Raw genomic sequence first — 19,542 nt, 5'->3', positions numbered from 1 at the left:
AGCAAAAGATACACATCCCTATTAAAACAACAACTTCTTTCTGTGAGAATTCTGGGAAACTATTTAGRATATTTTTACAGAATTGATAAGTGAATAATCTTTGGATTAGAGAATACCAATTCAGAAGCAATTGTTTTCCTTTCTGGGAATTTACTGGTACCAGTCAAGGAACTCCACCCAGCAGCTTTGGGAGTTGTCTTTTCTTACTTAGTCATCCTGCTTTGGAAGGCCTCCAACCAAAGATCCCAACCTGCAAGACCCTGTTTTTAAAAAGATAAATGTCATGATTTTTATCCACTAAGCCTCTTTTTTCCATCCACCCGCTGATAGAAAGGTTAATATTTCCTTTTTATCTAATAAAAGTCACTACAATTCTCAGAAACAGATCTTCCTCATAGATTTAAATACCTTTCTCTTATTGTGGCTCAAGAATGTTAAGCTTATAAGCTGAATTTATTGAAGATGAAACATCAAGGTTTTTTACTCAATCTTTTATCAAGCAAATATCATTCTGCTGTCAGCACCACTTCTGTTTGTATATCGTTGCACAAAAACACGCAACAGGCACAGCACTTCTTCCTAAATTTGAAAAAGGAAAAGAGAGGAAAGACGGAGATGAAACACAGTAGACACAAATATAATTATTTACCTTTTAGAAACCGTGATGATTCACAGACATTTAGAAGCCAAACTTTTAGCTTTAAATATTGTCAACACAACAGAATACGTGCAACTTTTACTAACAGACACTTCAATAGTAGTGTGTCCAAGGGTCTTAAATAATTGAATTAAAACCTAGGACGTTTCAAGCACAAAGTATTTATTTACTAGTTATCCCTTTATTATCTCCTATAGTCAACAAATAYAGTTGTTGAATGTTCTGGATTTTAATCAATTCCAATGTAAAATTTTGATTCCTGGCGCAAATTTAAAAGATCAGATTGAAAAATAGCAAATCCTGGAACACATTATGTTTTATAATGCATCTAACATGAGATAAATCTACCCCTAAGACTGGGTTATTGGAATACTAATTGCCAATTTGCCTGCTCTGCAAGCAAGAAGTCAGTACATTGATAAAATTAAATTAYTGGTTTCAATAAAAATATTTTATTTCTCAACAGTACAGGTTTGGCAATAAGATTTTTTGTAACATCACTTGCACCTGATTGCGTTCCACTTTTTAAAAAAAACTGCAAGGTAAAAAGCAAATACTTATGAAAGGAGCATGCAACTAATGCCAAAGTTTCAATTATAGACGATCCTATTCGGCAGCTACGAGTCAGAACTTGTGAGTCATTTTCTCTTCCTTCAAATCATCATGCTTACTAAAGGAAGAAAGAAACACAGAGATGCTATTAGCACTTAAGTATTCTTAAATGCTGCAGATGATGCTGTACCCAAGCACTTAGCGTTTACTTGTACTGACAARGAAAAAACACATCCTCTGTCACTTCCATAGAAAATGAAATAAAATAACACAAATAATACAGAAGCTATTAATGAGAATAATAAATTTCTGAGCATTAAAAKTTTTAAGTTTATATTTTCCAAGTTCCCCTCCCCAAAATGTCATATGAGGACAAATGTATAAGCACAAAGTAGYTGACCCTTTAAAAAGGATATATTTTTAAAATGCACATTTTTTAGAATTTATGTCCAGAAAATGCATTTTTTTTTTAGAATTTAAGTTCTGAAAACAGACAAAGATGATGCCCCTRAACTCCTTAAAATACTGATTTTTCTGAATGCATTCTGAAGCATGTAGATACCAAATGTAATAGCCTACTTTGATATACACTACATTCAAAAAAGAAACTGAATGTGTCAGAAAACTTAATATCTGATATTAATAATGAGAACAAAACACTGATACCAAAATCTACTTTTGCTTCTAAAAAGTAGTTTGACAAAAAAAATAGTTMAACACACACTTTGCCAACTAATTTATCTCCACAAAATACCTCTGGAATTTCAAAAGCTCATGTRCAAAAACCACGCTGCATCTCTTTCCTCTTTTATCAAAAAAGGAATGCAGAAATTTCTCTTTTTCTTCGCTCAAACATTACCCCAACCTGGGTAACAGCACAGCAATACCTACTTCTGGAGCAGCAACAGGATTTTAGAGTCAAATGCCCTATAAAACATACAGTCAAAACAGACCTACTTTACTCAGATATAGCGCATGTAAAAATTGCTTATTAGAARCTATTTCCTGAGACTTGTCTTTATATACATTCACACATCCGAAAACATGCTAGCACTGTTGTTGAGACTCAGAATTTTTTGGAAAACCATGTCCAGTAGAGGGATACTGTACGCTTTTGCACTAAGACACCAGTATCACTTCTCTCTRTAAKAGAAACTCCTTGTATTTGTGTGTACACACCTGCACACACACACATATTCAGCATCTGARCTCCTCTGCTCCAGCTCACAGTCAAAGAAATGCAAGAGAAATTTAAGCAAGCAATAAGAACTCACAAGAGACTTTCTTCAGTGAGTATCCTAGGGAGGGTTTTTTGGTCAATTAATCACTTTGGGGAGATCAGCAAGACTTATCCTCCCCCCAGAAAGTGGTGAGGAACTTCAGGATAAAGTGCTAGTGGCACCCGGCAAACTTTTCACGCTGCTTTGCTGCTGACAAAGAACTAAGCCAGCTCTAACACTAAYGAATTGCAACTTTAAGTCTAAAGACACTCATTTTTTGGTGAGGAATATTACTGTTCAGTAGAGCTTGTCTTTATGTGCCACCATCCAGTGGGGAAGAAGTCCTCAAAACATTAAGCTTGCTAAGCTCCGGAGCAGAGGGAATTGCTGTTAAAATGCTAGTTAGGCAGACAGGCTTCTAAGGAAGACTGCTACAGAGGCTCATCAAACTCATTAAAACTAGCTTTAAATCCCAGGYTTGGGAATGTAATCCCTTTAAGAAACTTGCAGACCAGGCTAAGAGAGTAAGATATAGTAGTAACCAACCTGAAAAACTTATGAATCCTGTTCACCCGCAGTCCGTACGTGCTAAGAATACACCGTATATTGCTGCTATTCTGAGATGCCACCACTGACGGACTGTTCCACGCCAGGGTCTCCTCACACCAAATTTAAACGCCACCATGGAATAATCTCCGAGGAAAACCATGCACAGACGTTGTGCCAGTTTGGTAAGCACTTGAAGGGGTCCTGACCCACAGCAGGGCCATCCCGTCATCTTCTACCCCAGGGCCTCCCCGTACTGCCCCACTACTACCAAGATTTCCAGTACAGTGACTAGCCAAAATGTGAATACATGAAATTAGAAGGTTCCCTACAGGTTCAAAACAGTAAGATTGATTCTGATTAAGCTTTGTTACCAGATAGAAATCGGATCTCAGTAATTTACAGTGAGGCCAGAGTAAGTCCATCACTAATTACTGGCCATGGTTGTAATTTACTGAATTTAACCCCTTCCCTTCAGCAGAAGGGGAGCCTTCCTCTTTAGCTTCCCTTCTGCCCCTGAAAGGTAGGTAAGGAAGAAGGGAGATTATTCAATGTGATTTGGACTCAGTAAATATCTCTAAGGGTATCTAATAACAAAACTCAGAATAATTTAGAAAACAGCTATGAGGTCAGGCATGATTCAAAATTGCAGAGGGACTTGTAAGAGCCACRCGTTCTTCCAACACTGGGTTGGCAGTCAGTGGCTTCGAAGTTCCCAAACGAAGGATCCTCATTTTCTACAGTTGTCTTTCAGCATCAGCAATCTTGGAAGRGGCAAACTTGAAGCTGAACAAAACACAACATTAAGAACCAACACAAGATAAAATAAGCTAGATCAATCACGGTCTCACGGTATTAATAATTTCTAATCCTCTGGGAACGTACTCTTGCCCTTTCTTCTGTCAGAAACCCATGCAGAGTGGCTCAGCTCATTTGCTCCTCTTCCACTAATGAGCAGTAAACATCCCACTTCAATAGCGCTTTGCTCCCAGAAATGATTACCTCAAGAGTTAGAACTAATTTRAAAGAAATTTATTCCGCATGATCATCTCCAACTTCCAGAGATTCAAAAAATAAAATAAAATAATGCTATAATGCATTTATTGACAAGTCTGAACTAGCTGGTCCAAGCAGTCACCATAACGAGACCAGTAAGAATATTTTTTTTAATTAGTATAACTTCTTTATACTCCAGTCACCTACATGTTTTCCAATGCACATTTCTGAAAGAGTCATGGGGAGTCACTCCTCTTGCTCTCCAAAGCAAGGCTGAGGGTATTTTTCACATTAAAAAGTGCAGGGTGGGAGGGGAAGAAATCACAGAAGAAAATTACCAGGGGGCTGCAACATAGCAGCCGCGAWGCTTTTTCTTTACCACGTCCTCGCTTCTGGATTGGACCCATCGTCTCTCTGAGGGTTCACGTTGCCAAAGCCGAGCGCGAACGGCGCGCTGGCTCTGGGAAGAGCGCGGGGATGGCTCGCGCCTGTCGCTTGGGCGAGGAAGGCGACCGTAACGAGCTGCCGGCCACCCGCTGCGGGACTAGCGCCAGCCACCCAAGGTGGCGGCACGATTTCGTCTACAGAGAGCTTGTAAAGCACTTTGGGAACCTGCGGGATGAAAGGACTATATAAACGTAAGATATTATTATTATTAAACCAGTGATCTGACAAGAAGAGACAGCTTTTCAAATCTGTACAACAGCTTGAGCTGAAGAGATCAGGGAGTCCAATTTGAAAAAAAAAAATAATTTCAAACGAATTTGAGGATTAGAAGTGGCAGCTCTTTTGTGGATTCTCCATGGCAGGTAAATTTAGTAGGCTACTTTAATTTCGCATCGTTTTAACTCCTGGCAATGTCCTGTGCATTGAATCTGACAGAGAGAGAGAGAGTGTTTGAAGCTGTCGTGGCTACATTTTAGTCTCCCAATTTTACAATCASTGTTTGAATCTGCTGCTACAACTCCGGATACAGAGATCAGAGACTTATCAAAGAGGCATCCATTTCAAAGACAAGCAGGAGCTTTTGCTTCATTCCTTCAATGCTTAAAATTCCTGAAAAAGCAGATGAGCGCACCGCAAAACAGGTCGGAAGGAAATCTCGCTATCGTCTGCAAACCTATTTTGGTATTAATTTTTAAAGGATCTATTTTGGGCTCATGTAAAATGTGTGTGTTTAGCAGAGATAATCCTCCCAACAGGTGAACTTAATATACTCTTTTCCCTGTAACTGAAAGCACATTTTTAAACAGGCTTATTACTTTATCAAGCATTAATTAAAGAACTACTTCAACTAGTTACCTGACTTCTTTCTGACTAAAAACGTCTTCCGATTCCTAACAAGGCATCACTTCATTTCCTTTATTGGTGCCCTTGCTTTAACCGCATGGATGAACCAAGCGCACTGTAAGCAATAATACATTTGCAATAAGGCAGAGCGTTTTAAAATTATATCCCATCCTGGAAGGGATTTGCTGCATGGCTGCAGCGTGCCATTAGCCACATTCAGCTCTGGGCTCTGAACAGAGTTTCAGCGTTTACACGAGCAATAGTTACTACAGACCCCGCCACCACGTCCGAGGCGTCTCCCCCCACGCCAACCTGCGGCTGGGTCCCCGCGGGAGAGGGCTGGCAGGGGGTGCGAGCCCCCCCTCCTACCTAAACAGACAGGCTTCACTTTGTTGCCACCGCTTCCTTCTCAGCAACAAATGTTTTTGCCTGCGCACTGGTAATGTGAAAGCCACCAAGGCTTTGCCCACCCCCAAGCACCAAGCAACCCCTGCGCTGACTCCGATTGCTTTCYGCCAAAAGCGAGACTCTATTCCAGGGTTTGGATTGCTACAAAGTGCCCGAAGGATGTGCAAATCTGATCTAAATTCTCCAGCTTGGCTGGCCAAGGGAAGCTCCGGGCAGTCGCACACTGAGCACGGGAGAGCCCTTCGATACAGTCACGCAACCYGCTCTTCCGAAGGGAGCTGCTCCAATCTGTCGTACCGGTCAGGAAACGAACTTGGCGATTGCCACCCCAAGCCCAGCTCCAGCTGCTCGCTTTCACTGCGAACCCGGCRATCGTTTGCCCTGCTCAAGTTCTTCAGCTGTGCATCAGCAGGAGCTAGAGGCAAAGGGGGTAAATCAGTGACAAGTTAACTTGTCCGATGGAGCCTTTCGAGATCTGGCACGTAAAACCTGGGATGCAGCACGGTCCCCAGCGTCATGCTCAGCGAGCTACCTGGGAAGGAAGCTGCACACTGCTGACAGCAAAGGGAACGCATTAAGCCACATTTGAGACCACGGTCACAGCAGCAGACTTAGCAAAGTTATACTGCAGGTAGAGACATGCCCTAAAGTGCACCGAAAGTGCATGGCAGTTCAGCTCCTCGGCGCTCAAATCGCTTCTGACAAACACGGCTGAGAAGTCTTAACGCATTTAGGCATTTTTAAAGAGCATTCCCAGCACAATCTTTCACTAAATAAAAGCATCATAGTTTCAAATGAGCTTTTAAAACCCCGGATCGTGCACAAGTCTCTCTTCTTACAGAGCACTTCATTTATCAGCATTCACTCTACACACAGGAATGTCTTCAGCGATATCCTGCTCATTAAAAGGTTGGGTTTTTTCCCCCTCCACATTCATATAAACTACATAATCACAGGACAAGTACCTGAACATTTACCATTTCTGCTGGGCAGGATGCCGAGGAATTGGACAGAAGTTGTATAACACTTTAAAGCACAGTTATTTATCCAGTAGGGAGCAAACTCAAAAGTATTTGGGAAAAACAACAGATGTTTTCACAAGATGCGATGATGACGTAACTACATTAGTCAATTCAAACTACTGGATTTTTTTTATTTTGTTTCTGTTTGCAAATGAACTGAAGCAGTCAGGTGATAGTTTCATTGCTCACCGCACTTCAGAGAATCACAAGAAATTATACAAAACTATTTTTAATTAGAAGTGCACTGCACGCTGTCATTTTTAAGAGTTTTAATCTTAAGAGTTATAATCGAACTAGTTAGATCCTCCAAGCCAGGCCCGCTGCACGCATTAAGGTAAGCATACAAGATTACCAAAGCACAAGCATTTAATTAACCTTCAATTCAGTGGACTAGCATCATAAGTCAGGGACAAACTAAGCAGCATACGTAGGAATATTTGATTTATACACACTCTTCGGTGTTGCAAGCAGCAGTACCCGCCTAAAATCTCAGCCCTATCTTAACTGCTAAATATTAGTATAGTGTTACAGCTTCCAAGAATAACGTTTCAAAAAAAAAAAAAAAGTCACTATACATTCAATACATAAATAACCACCTCYGCAGTTATAAACAAGAAGAAATATAGCCATAAATAAGTATTAGTGCTTCAAAAATTGTAAAACCACAACTTTATGGTTTTTAAACACAGACAAGGTGGAAGCATGAATGGTAGCAATGTATTTCACATGAAAGCTTTCAAGTAGATGAGAAATAGAGTTAGAGGAATTGGAATCTCACTAACTATAGCTGCACTAAATTATTCCATCTGCAAGTCCATTAAAAATGTAAAGGGTTTTGTATGGCTCTTATATTTATTGGATGGGTTTATTCTTATGAGTCATACATATTTATTAACAGAGTCCAGATAATGGTTATTAATAAAACTTCTTTTATTTGCATACTGTCTTGATGCTGGCCTAAATATTTATAACATGACTATAAAAGAATCTTCAAAAAATTAACAATAGCAACAGGGATCCATCACAACTTCACTTTTTTTGTACTTCTTGATTACTTTTTCTTCTAAATGGAAAAAGCCCTAGTAAATACCCATTTCTTTTTCAAGTCTAAAATATGCTAATTCTTCCACAGCTTTAAAACACAATTTCTGTTTAGGAACTAAAATAAGATCCAAAACTAAAACAAGCTAGTTTTTATAATTAAGAATATATATATATTTCTACACATAATTATGAACAGTAACAAAAGCTCAGTATTAAAATAAGCTCACTGAATCCCTGGAATTGTGCCTGCCAACTAAAACACCTACTATGAATTTAGTAATGGGTTATGCAAACATAAATTACAAGGCCAGACATTTTAAAAGGAAAAAAAAAGTTGATTTATTGTCACATTGGAGACATGGCAGGATAGAAGCACAATTTTATTTTTCCATATATTCATCAACACTGCAGATGTGTTAATGCAAAAAGAATTCTAAAATAAAAACTCTACTCTCAACTGCTCTAGTTCTCATATGTCATTTAATTTATTTAAAAATGGTTACCAGGAAGCTGCTTTTTTGTTGTTGTTGTTGTTGTAAAGTGTGCAAAACATACTTAAAATCTGTGGATGTCAAATCACTTTAACAGCATATTAAAAATACTCCTCCTCCTCAACTTCTGCCTCAACATTTCATCCAAAACTGACCGTAAGAGAGCAATCCTGCAGAAAGTTTATTACTCTTTTTTTTTTTTTAATGTAAAAGCTTATATCTATAATCTGTAACCTAGTCATGTTGTTTGTGAACATCTTCCCTTAGCAAATTAATCGCTTCTGCTCTTGTTTCAAGCAGATCCAACTTTTCACTTATCCACTGTCAGAACAAGGAAAAGAATTTCCAGCAACTGGTAACTGTTATTAAAGGATTTATTCATGACAACACAGTAATTTTAATGAGAACAACATGTTCCTTTAATTATACCTGAATGACTTTGAGGTGGTCCAGTGGATGAACTGGAAGAGATTTAGAGCATATTTGTTCACAAAGTAAAAAGGAAAAGTACTAATTGAAGAGGTTTAATTATTTCTTCTTCTTGTACATATACCAAAGAAGGAAGGACAGGCATCATGCTTGCCTGTTATTTTTGTATGTCAAATCTTAAAACACATCAACTGAATATTTAAATGCAAAGCAAATTTAGGAACTGAACTTCAGACTTGCTTTAAGAGTTCTCAGCCTTATTTTTGTGTGATCTATATATACATTCCCAGTCTTGTACTTACCTTTATAAATAGCATAATGCAAGGCGTAAGAATGGCTGTTAATCGTCAGCACAGCAGTGAGAAAAATCTCAGCTATTTCAACTAAGTGAATCCAAACATTTTCCCTTAAAAGTGACAAAGACAGTCAGTGAAGCACTCATTCAATCACGTTATTCTTCTTAATGCACATTTCTTTACACTACAGCCATTCTTCAGGAGGAAAGATGACAAATACCCTGTAAAATGGAGGGTGTTTTTCTTCACCTGCAAGCTCTGACCTTGCAAACGTACTCCTCTTAAACCCACACTCCCTAACCTCCCCCTACCCCATCGCTCCTTCTGGCTATGGTCCAGATGGGTCACTCCTAGAAAGTTCAAGCAACAGCAAGTACAATGCAGGGAAAAAAAAAAGTCTTAAATTGTTTCATTCTTAACAATAGCAGAAATTCATAGTTGCACTGAATGTCTAATGAGAGTAATCTGTAAACATCTGCTTACAAGTGTATTCCTTTGTAAACCACAGTAATGCAAAAAGGAAAAAAAAAATCCACTATTCCCCTTTACTGTAATGGAAAATACAGCACTCTTGACATTACTGAAATCTAATACCTGCAACTGATGTTGCTAGAAGAAAAATGCATTCTTCACCTGTCAAGCATGTTTAAGCAGAAAAATGCTTAAACAGAACAAATATAAATTACTAAGAGCAAGTGACTATAGAGCAATTAATTTCTTGACCAACTCTAACAACTTCAATTATATCAGAGGTAATTCCTTGAATATTTTTCAAATCTTCAATAAAATAATATATATACTTTCAGTTTTAAATAGAGATTTTTGAAGGGCACATATTGTAAAAAACTGATTTACGAATGTTTTTAGAGAAGAAAACGGAGACAGAGATGGTTACCCAAAGTAGCCTTATTTTTCTGCCTAGTAAAGTAACAATCTGTGCTCCTTACCGGAGACAGAGATGGTTACCCAAAGTAGCCTTATTTTTCTGCCTAGTAAAGTAACAATCTGTGCTCCTTACTTCTGTGGCTAAAGGGGGTTATTCTGCCAGACCTCAGAGCCTTACAAATGCTGTTGTTGAGGTACCCAGTTATACTGGAAACCTTACACATCAATAATAATAATAATAAATATTAATATATTCTGTGCAAGCTTCTCAAAATCCTGCTGCCTCAAAATGATTCTCCAAGGACCTGGCCAAGCTACCTAGCTAGAACCTTTCCTGCCCTCTTCTCCCTCCTGCAAAAAGTGAGATCATCTGCTTTTGGACAAGAAACCAGTGCTGAAGATGCAGCAAATTCAGTGAACCAGGACACTAGTTCAACAGTCCAATGAACAAACTGACCCAGTACTTACAAAGTTTTTTTTTTTTTTTTTTTTTTTTAAACTATATGGCAGCAATCCTTTTCAAAGCTAAGTGTAACACACTGAAAATTTAGCAGCTATCCAAGACAGGCAAAAGACAACAAATAAGGGCTCATATGCTAAAAATGCTTATTTCTGGCTTGAATATGCTGTTCTCCAAAACACTGAGCTGCAGCAAGACTCACTGCTGGCATTAAGGAATGTGTGCACAGCAAACAGCAGGGGAAATGCCATCTGCCARAGACTCCGGTTTAGCTTGCCGTGGGTGACAAAGACAATTTTTTCCTTTTAATAACATCCAGCAATTATGGTGGTGAGAAGAGTCAATGYGCAGAAAAATGGAGGTCAGTTTTACAAGAATACTAGAAAAATATAACTAAAATACAATTGTGAATTATAATTCTTTTATTGTCCCCTCACTTCCAATAAAGTGAAGAGGCAGCAGGAGATCACTATGCGGAAAACGCATGTCAGAAACACCGATGTTTTTCCCATTAACACTTAGTATATATGTGTAAGTCAAGTACGTATCAAATAATGACAACAAAATTATTAAGAACTGTTGAATAACGGACCTCCAGGATAAGGTTAAATAGGAACTAACTGATTCCAAACTAGTTTTTAAATGTCATTTAAAAACATGTAGCCATAATTTACTGCAAAAAGTTACAGAATACTAATATACTATGTCATTTAGCTTTTGTAAAAACAAACCCATGGGGTACAAATGATCATAAACATCCTCTAAACTGCAAACAGAACCTCTTCAGGTTATGGTAATCTCCAAATTTCCACCCCCCCCCCAAAAAAAAAAACAACAAAAAAACCCCACCTTAAATGGAGGACATGGCAGCTAAATACTATTACACTAAAGGAGAGAAGTATTAGTATTAGCTTCACATCCACAAGGTAAGTCATCATTTTGATCTTTATAGAAGGAAACGGTTATGTTTTAAAACAATACAGAAAGTATTGTATGCTTTGAGCATTCTACTAAGGTTTTAAATATATAAAAAAATTAAAAACACAAAATAGAGAATTTAATGGTAGAATTTTTAAAATACTGAAAGTTACATTTGAGTCATGGAAAATTAATAAAAGTGTCTCTTTTTGAGCAAACTATTTATCTGCAAATTCATTTCTTCTTACCAAAAGCTCATAAACTCTCCTTTTCAAATTCATGGTGAGAGAAAAGAAAGGCAGAGAGGAAAAAAAGGGGAGAACTTAAGCAGCATCTCTCATCCTTGTCTTCTTCCCTCAATACTGTAAGTCATAAAGTCTGGAAAGACACACAAATGTGTTTTACCTTTTTTTTTCCTTTTTTTTTTTTTTAAAAAAAACACCTCCAGGCCATAGACCAAGACATTTGCTATTCACAAGTTGTGTTAACTATATTTAGTTATATACTACACCAGCTAACTTTTACACAACATGATTAACTTCATCCCTATTCAGGACTCAAATAAAAAATAAAAACAACCAACCAACCAACAGACCCCAAAGCCAGGACTGCCAGGCTGGGCAGGGGAAGGGCAGGGAGCCCATCCACGTGCTGCCTGTTCTCAGGCGCGTGGGGGAAATGAAAATAAAGGAGTGGAGCAACCCAGCTCTAGATGGCAGCAAATCGATAGTCACCCCTGTGTACACAGAAGCCAGAGCATCCACTATTTCCCAACGCAGCCTGTGCATTTTCAGTAGTTTTCCAGGCACGTTGCTATTTTCACCTTGTTGCACACACCAGACCAGAGCTGACGGTGCAGCACCGTCAGGAATCYGCTACAACGCGCTACCCAACAACCAGAAGATCCTCGACTTATTTCAATAACTACTTCAACTAATYGATTTCAGTATTCAGGTTTTTTACCTTGATTACCTTTTGCTGGAGAGACCAAGCAATTCAACAGAATGATCCAGAAACGGTGGAGAGTAAGGATTTAAGGTTTTTGTATTTAAAAGAAATTCAGCCTTCGCTTAATAACTGTGTTCATCTCCTTTACTAAGTTACGATTGTATCTTCAGTGGTGTTTTTGAAAAAAAAAACCAAAAACATGAAACTAAAGAACGTATCACTCTAATAYGTAATCTCACGAAGAAAAGTAGTACTTTTGCATCAGAAGATCACACGAGCCAGCCGCGTTTCCGCGCGGCGGCGGGGCTCTGCGGCCGCCACGCCGAGCAGCACCGCACGCTTGCGACGGCGACGTCAGCGTCACACGCCAGCGCCCGGGGTTAATTACGCGAGCGTTCGGGGTGCCTCGGCAATCAGTCAGCGTTCAGGCACCCTATTCACAGGCTCATTTATTTTGCTTTCTGGCGCCTTCTAATATTCCATTTKCCAGACCATTTTGAAGCTGTTTCCTTGGAGCATGTACTTCTGCTGGCTCYGTTTAGAAAGTTCCCTTGTGTCCTYCTGTAACTGTTGATCCAGTCTAGAATCAGCCGTACAAAACACAGCCGTCAGGGTATTTAAGGGCAACCTCGACTTCCTAAGCGTCCCCGGTAAGAGCGCCTTTGCAACCGGGAAGCAGCAGAAGGCAGCCGTAAGGAACCCACGCTTCAGCCCAGCCCAGCGACCAACGCAACGAGCCGGCCGAGAAAGCGCCTGCACCCGGGAGGGCCTTGGAGCAGCCGTGCCAGCGCTGCCGGTTTCGGAGCGCGCACGCTCCTGCGTTAGAAACCTGCTATCTTATTTTATCCCCCCAGCACAGCTGGGCCAGGCCTCTCAGGCTCAGCTATTTTCTTGCACTCATTTAACCAGCTGCGTAGCTGTTAAGCCTGACAGTAACCGCTGAACAGCGAAAAGCTTACTACAACACCTTACTAAATGTAGAAACTTATATAATAATGTATAATAATATGCTACATAAACTTTAAACTTCGAAGCAGATGCTCAGACAAACAAGTCCAGCCTCTCCAAAGGCTGAGTGCTCAAAGGAACACAGTTCAGCAACTCTCTAGTTTACGTGGCGGCTAAATCATCAAYGCTAAAACTGTTTTCAATTATAATCTGAATAAAAAACAGGCTAAATTGTTTTTTCAAGTGTTTGTAAGATGCTTTGAACAAGTAAAAAAAAAAAATAATAATTTTCTGATTTCAACTTCTTYGAATGAAGCGTAATCAAGTAAATAATGTCAGCTAATCTTCATGATCTCGTCTTACAAAGGCTCATGCAGAACTTTGCTTATCCTTATCCAGTTCTCGAAGACCCTCGAGTCTACTGCTTTCCACGTCTAAAATCGGAAAGGGATCGCCTGCTCCGCTTTCAAATTGTTTCCCCACGTTTCATGAGCATACGTGCCAATACCCAGACCTGGTCACTGCAGATGTGAWGACTAAGACATACCTCAGCAAGTGAAAAATTATCTTTTATTCAAAGAACTAAAAAAAGAGGTTTTTGCATCTGTAATGCAGTATTGTCCTCACTGTCCTACACTTTGTTGTGTAAATAAAAATCAGATGTGCCTTGTCACATAATGATTTCAGCTTAGTAGCTGAGAATACAGCATCCAACAGAAACCACAAAGAAAAACTTGAAAATCGTGACTAGTCTTTCAGACATATAAAGCTTACTTTCTCTTCCAGACATTTGAAGATAGAGAGGCAGAAGGAAAGCAGTGGAAACTGATRCATTAAATTGGGTTAAATACTATCATCTCCCATCCCCAAAGCACTTAACAATTAGCATTTATTTGCAAAGTCTAGGCTTACTCAGTTATTTTTTTGACGTTTTTCACTACTGTTGTGAACTAGCTTAAACGTACACACTGACTGAAGCAGTACGTAACCTTTTCAACATTTAAAACAGAAAGAGGTAAGCAAATCTAGTTTCTCAACTAGAAATTCACGTAGAAACCAAGGGAAGATTATCAGCATTAGAAGTATCTTTGCTTTGTGCCAAAAATTATCTGTGCAACCAGAATTATTTAGAGAGACTAAAAATGAAAAATAAAACCCTCAAGGATGATCAAACACCTTTTGTTAATTCACATCAAAATCAGCATATGAGAACATCATGAACGAGATGAAGAATTTCAAAGTAAAAATACACAAAAGTATCATATCGGAGAGAAGGCTGCATTAATCTAATTCCCTACAACATTCTGCGGTTACTCACAACAGGTCAGGAATTGTCACTATAAGAAAATAACGTCATGCAGGGTGGCAATTCACATGAAATATTTTGAGATGTCCTCCAAACAGCAGTTAAGTAAAATTGATGTTTCAAGTGATCTCATGACTAGCTATTAGCCTTCCTCAGTAGCTGGCTCATGATAAAACAAATTGAGACTGAAAACATCCCAAATACATCTCTAGGAAGCAGGTCTGATATGACTCTTAAAAGCTGTAAAGGGTTTAAAAGTTACTGCATTTAAAACCAATACCAATTCTCTGCTCCCCAAATTCCCCACCTACAAGATGCTTCTTCCAAGATTTGTCTCTTAACACACCAAATCAGCAATAATATTTTTATATTAAAATATCAAGCCCCAYAGTCATCCATACAACCACAAAAATATTACTGTATCTTTTCCAGCAATCTGACAATTTGCAAAGAAAGTAGAAATGACCCAAATAGATCTGTCACATCTTTAAAAATTGGTCTTCAGAAACAGAAGCATAAATATCCTCAATCTCATCAGTAGTTTTCCAGACTCTCTTTCTGCTAAACACCAGATTGCTTATAGCAGACATCAGGGAAAGTCCAAGGACATCCCCGGCAGCAACGGAGAGGAAACTTAAGGCAACTGACACTTGTCTCCTGATTTATGGGGAGGGAGCAGGGCTGAGGGAAAGAGATGCTCTCACAGACTAAACCRCTCGGGCACCGACAGCGAGGCATACAAAACCAGAAACAAGAGGAATTTCAGAAAGAGAATTCTGAAACCTATCAYCACATCTAGCAATTCTATTTGTTATGCCAAGAAAGATGGTCCTTCAGCTTGGAGATTTAGCTTACACTGTGTACTGGGTTACTTCTTTATCTACAGAATGGTTCTGCATGCACGTGCATTTTCTGTTACAGAACTCCTTTTTCGTTATTAACAAGGGCATGTTTGAAGTTTTAGTAACGTAAACAGATCAGTTCAGGAAATGCCAGTGCTCACAATGGTGTTGCGTGTCCACCTCAAGGACATTTTCATCATGCCTGATTGGTTTTCAGACAAATTTRCAGTTTTGGGAAAATCCTGGTCAAGTAGTTATAGTCCTGCCTTCTCATTTTTTCCTGTCCTCTGAAGTTGTCTAAACTTCAAGAATGATTCACACACTTCCCATTCTATTTAGGAGGGTAGAAAACAGCTGAAGACAAAAACAGAGGTGCACAATCTTTACCTTTTGTGACAAATTCATTAGACCAATGAATACTAGTAAAGTTTTCCAGTAAGTAGAGTTTGACACTGTCTCACTTATTCTGGTGGTACTACAGTTGTATTCACACCCACTTCTACCGCACCCATCACCTTAGACAGGAGAGGGTAGACCTATCAGATTTTGCATGTCTGAGCTACTTCCTCCATGTCTCTAGGAGAAACTATTGCGTATGAAGTCTGTTACTGTTGGTTACTATCACTGTTAAGATACTTTCTTCTGATTGTTTTTTATTCCATTTTAATTTTTTAATTCTGCCCCAAAAAGTAGGAGAGGAACTAGATTGTGTTGCTGCTCAGGAACAGAGCTGCAGAATGCAAACCCCAGCAAAGAGAGGAAAGAGAAAGAACACCAAAAATCCATGCAAGCTTATAGAGAAATGTGATTTCATAGCAGTCTCGGGACAAGACCAAGATGTAGAATCTAGTACAGGTCCCAATTTCCCTAAATGCAAGGGATATTTTGAGCCATTGTTTTGAACCTAGACCATGAATGAATACATCTCTACTCTCTTCCAAAATACTGCATGAAAAGCTTCAGAAATGTATTTTTTAAAAATATTTTTAAAATCTTATCACCAAATGATTTAACAGTGGGGGCCATTCACTTCCTTCCCTATCTTTCTTATTCACTGGAGAGAACAAATTGCRTATTGTTTTCCTACTGTATCTGCTGAAGAAACTATACAGAGTATATAATTTTCTTTTGCATATCAACTCCCACTGAGTTTAGCAAGGTCTCCTTACAGTGCACTTAAAAGTACAATATTGGGGTTTTTTCTTCCCCCAGAAACCTTCTACTCCATAAAAATAAAGTTGTCATGAATTAAAGAAATCATCCTGAAACAAATCTGTAAATACACTATCAGCTAGGAACAGGCAGTTACATTTGCATTCTGAAGAATTCATCATTTTCCTTATAGGAGGAGAAAAACATTCAAATTAGTTTTTCAGAATGAACTTAAGTTTCTAACACACAATTTGAAAACAKGTCCCCAGGCATCTATTTATTTCCCACATTTTGTACAGTTTCTTGTACCCTCTGTGTTCTTTTGCTTCTCTCCATCTCCATGGTTTGCTCTCTTCTGCCATGTGAATCAATTCCTCACCCTTTTAGAGCTACTACATTTGCTCTCCATTTCCTTTACGCCTTTTTTAAAGCTGTTCCTGTTCTTTCTAAGGTGCAGTCCTCAAATTGTTTCTTTTTCAAACCAACAGAACTGACTTCTGTCCCAGGGAGCCTCCTCAGGCATCGGTTAAACAATCCCACTTCCGCCAGCATCTCTCCTGCTGCACCAACAGGAAGCAGAGCGGCATCTGCTACTTGAGAAGCAGCAATAAAGGTTAGAAAAGCTGCCTACTGCTACTCTCCCAGGAAGATACTTGGAAGGAAATGATACTTGTGTATCAGTTATCTGGAAGCAGCTTTGGAAACCACAGAACGTTCCTGGATGAACAGATTGCTGGCAATCATCGGGGGGGGGGGGGGGGGGGGGAGAGAAAGGAGGAAAAAAAAGAAAGAAGAAAAAAAGCATTGCAGGGCATTCATTACAGTTAATGAAATGAGTTCGTATTTATTTCCTATATAATTACACATACACGTGCACATATATACAAACTGCATATTCTATCATGAGTATCATGAGCATKTAAGTTTTAAACACTATCAGCTTCCTATATACAAAATTCACCTTTCTGGAGCTTGACTAACATCGCACATGCCACCTTGCACATGCCACCTGGTAGCGTGTGATGCACATCCTCTGAGGGGAGCTGTCTAAAGAGCTCAGCACTAACCTTGTTGCAGTACTAGGGAAATCAACAGGAAAACTTAATTTGATTTTTGGTGGAAAAATAAGCACTTTTGAAGTTATGCCCTTGATATATTTATTTAGGCAGTGAAATGTCAGTTCCTACGTGCAAGTAGTAAGAACATTTGGATTACTGAACAAAAACTCTTTGCACTTCTCCAGGTTTTAGATTATTATCAAATTCAGATCAACCTGTTTGAAGTCTAATGTTCATATCTCCTTCAAAATACTCAGCTCATACTTTATGAGTTAAGGAATGCAGAAGCTTTCTGAGGAGAGAAGTCAAAGATAAGCAGTTGTGGTTAAGACAGTAGACTTAGCAATAGGTACAAGAAAATCATGGAAAAAAAACATTACAGAAAAACTTAAATGGGCCTAGTAACATATACTATTTCAAGAAATTCAAAGGACTGAAATAGCTTTTCTCCTCACCTCTGGAGTGTTTTTCTTGAACTCGCGACTTTGCTCAATAAGTTTTTTCCTAGACTGCTCACTTTCATCTTGCCGGTTAGCCAATACTGTTGCTGTGGCATCAAGCTCTCTCTGTTAAGGGAGAAGAGGAAAAAAAAAAAAAAAAAGCAACTATAGTTAGAGACCTATTCATCAGAAAAATAAAAATATAAAGCTTATGCATAAATCATCTTGTTGACTATATGGARATCGCTGGATTATAAAGCAATACAAAGCACCAAGCAGAAATCACACCTGAAAGTGATTAAGTGTACAACCTTTCCGATTCCATTTTGAGACCAAAGTATCACCATTTTTCTCCAAATCGTTCACAGCTTTACTSAAACATTAATACAGGACAGCAGCCAGTGGCATGCAAGACACAGCTCCCTATAATCCCCAAATCCAAGGAAGGTTACAGAGCTCTAACGAGTTCAAGCCAGGTCTATTTTACTCGACTACTTTTTGAAGATCCTGGCTTCTTACTTTCTGAGTTATTCTGAGAAAGAAGAATCACGACCAACTCAAATGCTGGCTCACCTTACACTTCAGCCTACACTGGCTATACTTCAGTCACTCTCAGTTTTAAATTACATATTGTATATAATTTTATACTGATATTCCAATGCTCTTTTTYCATTTACATCTTTCTTATTTGTATACTAACTTATCTTTTCCTTTTATTACAATCTGTTGCTCAAGATAATTAGTAGATAACTCTCCACTTACAGTTTCCTCCCTCTAGAAGTACGGATTTTTAATCATCTGATGAATGCCAGATTAGCTTCCAGCAGCTTCTGCTAGGCAGAACTACAAACTCAGCTCACCAACTGCAGCCGAGCTTTGTCTAAGCGACTTCAGAGCGTTATCCCAGCATCTTCTTTACTCAGTACTGTGCTTCCAAACGTCACCATAATAGATTGAACGGGTCATTTCTAAGTGTGTGGAGCAACACACAATCTTCAGCGCCAGTTTGTTTCCTTTCTGCAGTATTTCCATGTAACAGGGAAGCAATAAAAGCTAAATCCTCTGCTCAACTATGTGCATCATTCCCCAAATTGAGTTGCAACCAAGGATCAATAAGAAAAGTTTGGCACTGTTTTCCCACTTATGCAACTGAAGTTAAAAGAATTGGCTTTGCATAAGAGAATTGAAAAGCAAGACCAATAACTTGCTAAAGCAAGACATAATGCAGGTCTGCTCCTGGGCTACCTTCATCCCATTGCTCTGCCTGCGCACCCCATGCCTGCACTCGAAACCCCAACTATCTCCCCAGTAAARTCTGCCTCACTGCATGTGCTTATAACAAAAATCTGTGTGCGCATGAACACACACACACACACACGATGTCTATGGGACACCACTGGAAGCCTCTGTTCTACAAGTTTTTTTTAAAAAAAGCATGTACAGCACTAGCGGGTAAAAGGCATTTCAGTCCCAGAACTTCTTTCCAGATACTCTGTGAAAAAAGTCTAGTTAACAGTTAGTAACATTTTTTGTACCAGTAAAAGCTGTAACTTTCAACTGTTTCTATGCTGGGATGGACATGCATGTGGTTTACATGACACTAAGTTTGACCTCTGGAGAAAGGAGAGCGGGG

At 38.9% G+C, this 19,542-nt stretch overlaps 1 protein-coding gene across 1 annotated transcript in view; it reads right to left on the bottom strand.

Moving 5' to 3' along the window:
• The window catches only part of CUX1 (cut like homeobox 1), a 198,428-nt gene that overhangs the window by 176,670 nt on the left and 2,216 nt on the right, over nucleotides 1–19,542 (bottom strand). Inside the window, exon 2 of the mRNA XM_085314717.1 lies at nucleotides 17,925–18,035. Coding sequence (XP_085170843.1) covers nucleotides 17,925–18,035 — 111 coding nt within the window. The remainder of the gene's footprint in view (nucleotides 1–17,924; nucleotides 18,036–19,542) is intronic.

The sequence above is a fragment of the Rhea americana genome, unplaced genomic scaffold (assembly GCF_003343005.1).
Source record: "Rhea americana isolate MKP2758 unplaced genomic scaffold, rheAme1 scaffold_111, whole genome shotgun sequence".
Taxonomy (NCBI): domain Eukaryota; kingdom Metazoa; phylum Chordata; class Aves; order Rheiformes; family Rheidae; genus Rhea; species Rhea americana.
The sequence above is the reverse complement of the archived record's forward strand: the minus strand, read 5'-3'. Positions and strand labels throughout refer to the sequence as shown.